Source organism: Morone saxatilis, unplaced genomic scaffold (assembly GCF_004916995.1).
Source record: "Morone saxatilis isolate NCDOM2014 unplaced genomic scaffold, NCSU_SB_2.0 Contig16, whole genome shotgun sequence".
NCBI lineage: Eukaryota > Metazoa > Chordata > Actinopteri > Moronidae > Morone > Morone saxatilis.
Window position 1 is genome coordinate 15,856,978 of NW_023339718.1, and position 7,644 is coordinate 15,864,621.

A 7,644-nucleotide genomic window follows, 5' to 3' on the forward strand; every position below is an offset into this window, starting at 1 on the left:
TTGGTGTTTTTCTATCACAAAGCACAGGCTGATCACAGGGTTGTGATAATTACTCTTAAATGAAATCACATCTCAGCAGCGGTTGAGCAAGTATGTGGTAACATTTGTTACAACTCCTTTCCCTTGCTTTATACATACAGCAATACGTGTATGGCAATATACAGACCCATTCGATGTCTTGGTAAGGATTAGGTACATTTATATGAGATTTGGTAGAAACAGTCATGGTCCTAGGAGGATGAATCCAAATGAAATAGTTGAGTTTTCATCAAGTAACACCACCAGACCAATATTTCCACTTGTCTGACACTTAATTGTCTGTTTTTTTTTCTTCTATCGGGAATAAGAAATTGAAGGTAGCTTTACAGAAAATTGCCATGTGGTCCATTAAAAAAAAAAAAACTCAGAAACTAAGGGTTTTTGGCAAAACTCAAATTCTCATTCATCAAGGGCGGGAGGGAGGTAGTCTGCTTACTCACATTCCATTGATAACTTTTAATCGTCACCTGATAGCCGTCCCCTCTGAACCATCAAGATGGACTAGCCTGGCAACCTCTCCGGGCCTCAGAAAACCCAACTTGTATTGGGGTCATGGTGCTTGGAGCTGACCCGGTTGGTTGGGTGATATTACAGGTCTGCGCTGTTACATTAGCTACAGGCTGATGAAAGTGTAAAGCTGTGTCATGCTCTAAAAGCATTTCTGTTTAGAGGACCTGATTTAGGCGAGTACATAGCTCAACCTCAGCCATGACTATCAGGCCAAATGTTTTCGTAACACTAGTGGAATCTAAGAAAGCAACTGAGGTCATATACTTAATCCATGCAGCAATGTTGTTTTCGCTTTACAGCTCTGCTAATATATCGTTTTTTTGTTTGAATTTTGCATTATTTTGGATAGGGGATGACATGCAGCAAAGTGCTCAGGCTGTCTTTTGTAATGTGTACTCTCTAGGTGAGCTACCAGGGTGCCCCTGTGGCTATTGAGATTTAATCCTCTCATCAACATTGCTAAAAAGATGACTCTGAAAAACAAGCATTATTGTGTCCAACATCTCTAAATTCCCCTTGAACTCTTTCTAAGAGGCGGACTGTAACAGCATTACTTTAAGATTTGCAGTCCGGTGACTTTTAGTGACAGAAACATCATTGGTTCAACAGCAGCTGTATGTTTTGCTGAAGTTTTCTTGAGCTACAGTGACACATGGAATGATCACCACGGATGTGCTGGAGACATGTAGAAGCACTGTTTGCATGTAATCCATCTGCACTCACACGGTTGAGGAATAAATCAAGTTGCAAGCCTTCAGGCGAAACTGCCATGTTGTCAAACATCAGTTTGAATATAACAGCAGCAGCTAAACAAAACCCCTCCTTCCAAAAATGAAAACTTATCTCACTTCTCACTGCACAACTTATGTGAAGTAAAGAAACATATTTATGAAAGTCAGTGTTTCTTTAACATGATTAGGACAATGAATGACATAATAAAACTTTCTCTCTTCTGTAATTATGCATGAGTACAGTTGTACACAAGTATGGAGACAATGGGTGCTCACAACTGATGCAGTGCAGGGGGGCGGTGGGCGTAAACACATGTGCATGTTTTCTTTCTCTTTATTCCCTGAATAAGATGCGCACAATGAAAACTGTTCTCTGGCTTCACGATTGAATGAATTCAAAAGAGTTGACAGAAGCACACACTGTTTTGTATTCAAATGGCTCTTTGTGTGCATTTTTTTCTCAAGCATAAGATTGGAATGGTAGCATGCTTTATGTTCTGCTCCAAACATACAGCAGTTACAAAATATTTTAGAGCACATGTGGCTGTTACCATGTGCTTGAGTCAAAAAGTATTTCTGGTTGCTCCATGGAAGGGGGTGTGGCACTCTACAAGCCCATGGGCCACTCTCTCTCTCTGCTTTGATGGAGGGGTTACATAACATATCCCACCATCCAGCCAATAGGTAGCCCAACTCTGCTACAATCATTTCACTGAGCTGTCGTGCACGTGCATGTGTGTTGGGGGGGGGACGTGTATGTGAGTCTGCCTCTCCACGCCCCCCATCTTTCATCCCAGTCCTCCCATAGGTTCGGTTCAAAGGTAAGAGAGAGACCCGGGGCTCTATAAAGATCCAGTTTGTTCACTCTGCCTTTCTGCTCGCTTCATTTCTGGGTTCTGACTTGTTTTCACCAGCACGCACCAAAATGCCCAGCAAGAGGAAGAAGAACAAGCGTCGCATGAGGAGGGTGGTAAGTGGTGGCAAGCGCGCATCATTTCCCTTATATTTGTTGTTCTCATCAGGAGCATATTCAAAGTCTTTAGGATCTTAATTATAATGAGAGCTCAAGTGATTTTGTGGTGACTTTTTTCCCTCCGAAAATTTGTCTTGTTTTAATGCTAGTGGCTATTTAAACTCTGTGCGTCTCCGTTTTTCCAAATGACATACAATTGTTTTTACTTTAAGCCGTAGTGATTGCTGATGCATAAAAATACAAATAATGCTCATGATGTAACAGAAAGGTGAAAAAAATAGACGAGAAGTTTTCCTTTTATTGGCATATCGGCATGTTTTCATTCTGTAACAATAATTTTCTTATTTGACTTTTCTTACGTTTTCTTCTCTTGTGACGCACTCAACTCCGAGGAGCGCTCCAAGCTCCGCGCGTAAAACCTCTCAAAGATGTATGGCTGCACCAACAATGCACATGAAATGAATTCTATTGAAATGATACAGTTCATTTCAGTAGCACGACACATCAAGCTCAAGATCAGATAAAGATGCATCTGTCTCTGTACAAGTACAAGAGACAAAGAAACTTCTTGGCTTTACACCCGCGCGCCACGTGCGCTCTGCATAAAATGGTGAAATGCTGGGATGTACATTTCAGGTTTATGTATTTCTGTTCTCATTAAAACCTCAAAAGTACCACATTCAGTTATAATGATACACTAATTATGTTTAACTAATTACATAATTAAATATACTGAAGGCGCAGCACCGATGACATGATGATTGGAATGTTGGCTCGCCCCACCCCCCTTAGGTAACTGGGAGAAATTTGTACTTCTGAACATTCAGTGCCCAAAAGAGGTCTAGTGGGTGTGGCAGAGAGGGGGGAGGGGTCTACAATAAATCAGAAAGTAACAGCAGAAGCTCCAATTTCAGAGGGCAGAGGTTACTCCACAAACGAACACCAATCCCCCAAAATTCTTCTCTTGTTCTTTTCTAATCATAATAATTGATTGTTTCAAATCATGCTATATTATCTAATTCCAACTTAAAAAGTATCCCTTGCTTCACCACTGAATTCTCACTTGAAGCCCAGTCCTCCAGCTCTTGGAAGACTTGACCGTATGAAGTTTGTGGCATTCTTCCTCAGCCACCCCCCCTTAAGCATCTCACTGGCTGGCCAGTCTGAGACTCTCAACAACACACAACTGTATTTGGTAGTGTGCTGGCCGAAGGAATGTCTTGCCTTAGTTTTGCCAGATTGGTGTCTGCACAATCTCTCTAAGAGTCTGCCAGTGACACTCAGATAAAAATGGCCCCTGCAGTAACTTACAGCAGGGTGTTATCACTAATTCCCTCAGAGATATCAGAGCACAAGAGGGGAAGGAGCAGCTGGGCACTCGAAGAAGTCAAACTGAGTGCTCTCCTTTGGCAACACATGCCTTTGTATGCAAACAACCCCACTTTGATAAAAAAAAGTGTTTCTCTCCAAGGGTGTCTGGGCATCATTAATAAAGCCCAGGGAAGACAATTAACAACTTAAAGTTAATTTAAATGTATATTTTACTTGGTGGTACCGCAGTTTGCATTTTTGGACAGGGAGATATTATTGGGCAAAGATGAGGGAGGGGTTGTTTTGACGGTGGCTAGATGGACACACACGCCTCGTTGGCTTACAGTATTGGTCTAGCACTGTGAATGCCTAACTGGCTGTCGGTCTCACAAAAGCATTTTCGGAGAGTGATTGTAACCTGATTATAACCTGATTATGATGTGATTAGGTCCACTGTCTGGCCCGCAGGGCACCCAGCAGGGCTGCTGACTCGCGCGGTTTCCATTCCCGCTTCACCAGACCTGTCAGGACTGCTCTGATTCAACTAATTACCTCCCATTATCTAACTAGCTTTGCTGGGCCCACTCCCAGTCACCCAGCCCCTCCCTCCAGTGGTCTGTGCTCCTAAAATCTCCATTAAAGCCCGAGGGGGTTTTGTCCAGAGCTGAAAAACATGTTAGAATTGGCTGGGATGGCATGCGCGGTACTCCTGCAGACAGAAATGTGACACGAACGAACCCCAGACTGACAACAACATCAGTATCTGGACACAATGAGGGCATCAGTAGCACTCATACCCCTAAAACTCCCATTTGGTTATTTTTATTCCACCTTCGTCAATTAGCAGTTAGCTTTAGATACTCAATGCATTTTTGAATTCACTGTAAATTGTCACACTAAGTAAGTCCCCAAGAGGGAAGAGGGTGGCCTAATTTAATTGAACTAATATAATTTTCTGCAGCACAATTAGTTAACTAACTTAAATAGTGGCTCCAACTATAATAACAGGACAACAATCATTAACCCTGATGTTTTTGTGTATTTTCTACCTTGCAGCAGGCCCAGAGGAGAGCCCTCGAAGAGCAGCATGCATCCAACCCACCAGTCAAGGCAACCCCGGGGATTGCAGTGAGTGCGCCCCCTGGAGCAACCCCAAAGAAAGCGACTAAAACTCCAGCACCAAAAAAGATTCCAGCGGCCGTTCCCATTGCTGTCCCCATTGTGGAGACTCCAAAAGTAGAACTAAAACCAGTTGTGAAAGAACCTGTCGCAGTGCCTGTCCCAGTCCAAGTAGAGGCACCAGAACCAGAGCCTGTAGTGTTGGAACAGACACCAGCAGAAGTCAAGGTTGAAGTCCCAGCCCCAGTCACTGAAGAAGCACCAGTCATTGAGTCTCCACCAGCGGAGTCCACTGTAGTTGAAGTTGAGATAGTACAGGAGGCTGAAACGATCATTCCTGAAACAGAACCAGTACCTGAGGTAAGAACATTATCCCTAGAAAATCAACATATCGAGCCAATGTTCAGGTTAAGGCAATATTTATGGAATTAATCTTCTCATCTTCCTCTGTAGGTCCTCTGGTGGGGACCTATGAGTGTAGATATTAACAGGAGAATAAGGCATGATATGGCATGATAATTTACGTGCCAATTTTGAATCAACCAGATCTTGCATTAAAATTTGTGATAGATTTTTGGTGTCTTAATTTGTAGAAATCCTAGAGTGAGCTTTTGACATTTTAAAGCTTTGTTTATACTTACACGAGACACTGCACCTCCACAGAGGCAATTATGCTCAGCACGGTGTTTGTAGCAATATTCTCCGAAACGCCAAGGGGCGTACAAAAAAAAGAAGTGTTATCAGAAGAACTTCATTTCCAACATGGCTACACACGCTGCTTAGCAACACTGACGTACTGCCAAACATTGCATTTGTTTACTGTAATCGCTGTTGCTTACTTCCAAATCAAAATTGTTCACTTCAATTCAGTCATATGGGATTCTCTAGAGACATCTCATCAAGTGTATTCCTTCTGTAGGTAATGAGCTGTAGAAAGTTAAGTATGTTTAAAAAAAGTGCATGCAGTCACCAGGGAGGGGTATTTTGCCAGGTTTGTTATGTTGGAATGTCCTGATAGAGAAATAATCTTTAGTAGGTTGCATTTTGCCAATGGTTTGCAGGAAACAGACACCTTTCAGTAGCTGTTTCTGTATATAGAATGTCCATGTAAGTTTTGGTTTTGTGGACGACCAGTTTAGATGCTGTTTAGTCAGATGGTACGTGCTGTGGCTGGGTCCTTATGGGAGAAAGGAGGTGGAATTGGTGGGGGTGGAAAGCAGCAGGAACAACATGTTCCATTTAGCAAAGAGGTGAAAAGTAGGAGAGGGATCAGAAGGCTCCATCAGTGGGGGACTAGGCGAAGCGTTTCCAGCAGTCCTTATACATCATTACCTAATTTCTGTGCCGCTAAGCATGTTTATGTCTTTGAAATTGTACTTTTTGAATAAGCTGATTAGATAAGACAGATAGGGAGATCTAAAGGCTCTCTAAACATATGTATTTATTACCATGCTGTTGGGCGGGAGTTTTTTCATTTTGCATTTTTGTAATGTACTATCCATTAAGTTTTGAGTTTTAAAGTCAATGAAGTTGGTGAATGGGATGGAAAAGCTTGTAGTTTGTCCACTGTTGAAAGAAATGCATGGCTATTGGCTATTTATTTTGCAAAGTTATAGCTTATATTTTATCTTTGCTGTACACCGAGCTGTGTACTAAAAAAGCATTTCACTAAAAACTTGTGTTTACCTTCCAAATCTATACATTTTCATTTGCAAAAAACAAAACAAATGGCCTTTGTTGTGTCATGTAGCCATCGTCCACACACTTTGGGAACAGAATGTTCTGTTTCAGACAGTAGACTGCAGGCTATGTGCAAACACACACACACACAAGCTGCACACTGCACATATATGTACATCTGTGTGTTGAAACTAAGTACACACACACACTTGGAAATGCACACATACACACACTAAATGAATGGTCTTTGCTCTCAGTAACTGAGCTATGACCACATATTGGGCACATGTATGTGCTCACACGTGCTGCAGCGTGCTTGTGAGTGCATGATGCATCCCCGAGGACGGGTGTAAGAGGAGACAGTGTTATCAGTGGCTTGGCCATTTGCTACAATGTCACTCAGTGCCAGTCTGTTCTCCAGTAATCCTTGGGTTAATATATATATATATATATTATATTGGATGTTTTGAGTGAAACCTTAGCATTAAGTTCTACCCACTGAGCTATACAGGACCAATAAAGACGTTTCTATTGGAGATGGACTGCCCATTATTGTATAGTTGTTAAGTTAAGCTCTGGCAGTATCCGACCCCTCCCTGTCCCTCCCTGTCCCTCCCTCCCACCACACCACCCACCTCTCTTTTTCCTCCCCTCTTTCCTGGCTTTTCGATTGCTCCTTCACTGCTCGCAGATGTGCTAGATTCAGCTCAGACTCTCACAAACACACACAGGCACTTATTTGCACCTTTGCTAAACTAAAATTTAGTCCGTGCTGGCTGTAACTGCACACACATACTGTAACAGGTTAAAAAAAGGAACATTTTACTTGCTTTGTTTTATGATTTTCTCAGTTTTGACTTTATGAAACTTTGCTCCCAGACTGCTCATACACTTGAGGCCACAGTCCTGCAAGAAAGTGTTTCACTTAGTGGCACCACGTGTCAGGCTAGAGTCAGCAAGGCTGGTCGATAGGTGATAGAATTAGCAGGTATAAATGGGGCTCGTATTCAGCTGGCTTTGGGACAAAAGAGAGGCGGCCCCTCCGCTTCTTGGTGTCACCACGGAGAGTCAGGTATGTATAAACCCACCACCCAGTCCACCCAGAACTGCTGAATGTGTTTCATTTCTCTGTGGCCTGTAGCGGCGGTGGGTGTGTCTCCTGCCGAGGCTGAACATTTTGTACCAGCTTGCTCCCTCTGTGCTCCTGAAGCCCTGTACTCCTCCCCCCCATCAGTCCCTCACCCCTCTTTCCCTTGTAAATTCACCCTCATCACTCTTCCT

General features: G+C 42.8%; 1 protein-coding gene across 1 annotated transcript in view; it reads left to right on the plus strand.

The window, feature by feature from the left end:
- Nucleotides 1–2,107: 2,107 nt before the first annotated feature.
- Nucleotides 2,108–7,644, plus strand: part of LOC118325557 (calphotin-like) — a gene marked incomplete in the record, with an annotated part of 15,520 nt that continues 9,983 nt past the window's right edge. The window contains 2 exon segments of the mRNA XM_035658273.1: nt 2,108–2,250; nt 4,621–5,043. Of these exon segments, the coding sequence (XP_035514166.1) occupies nt 2,206–2,250; nt 4,621–5,043 (468 nt within the window).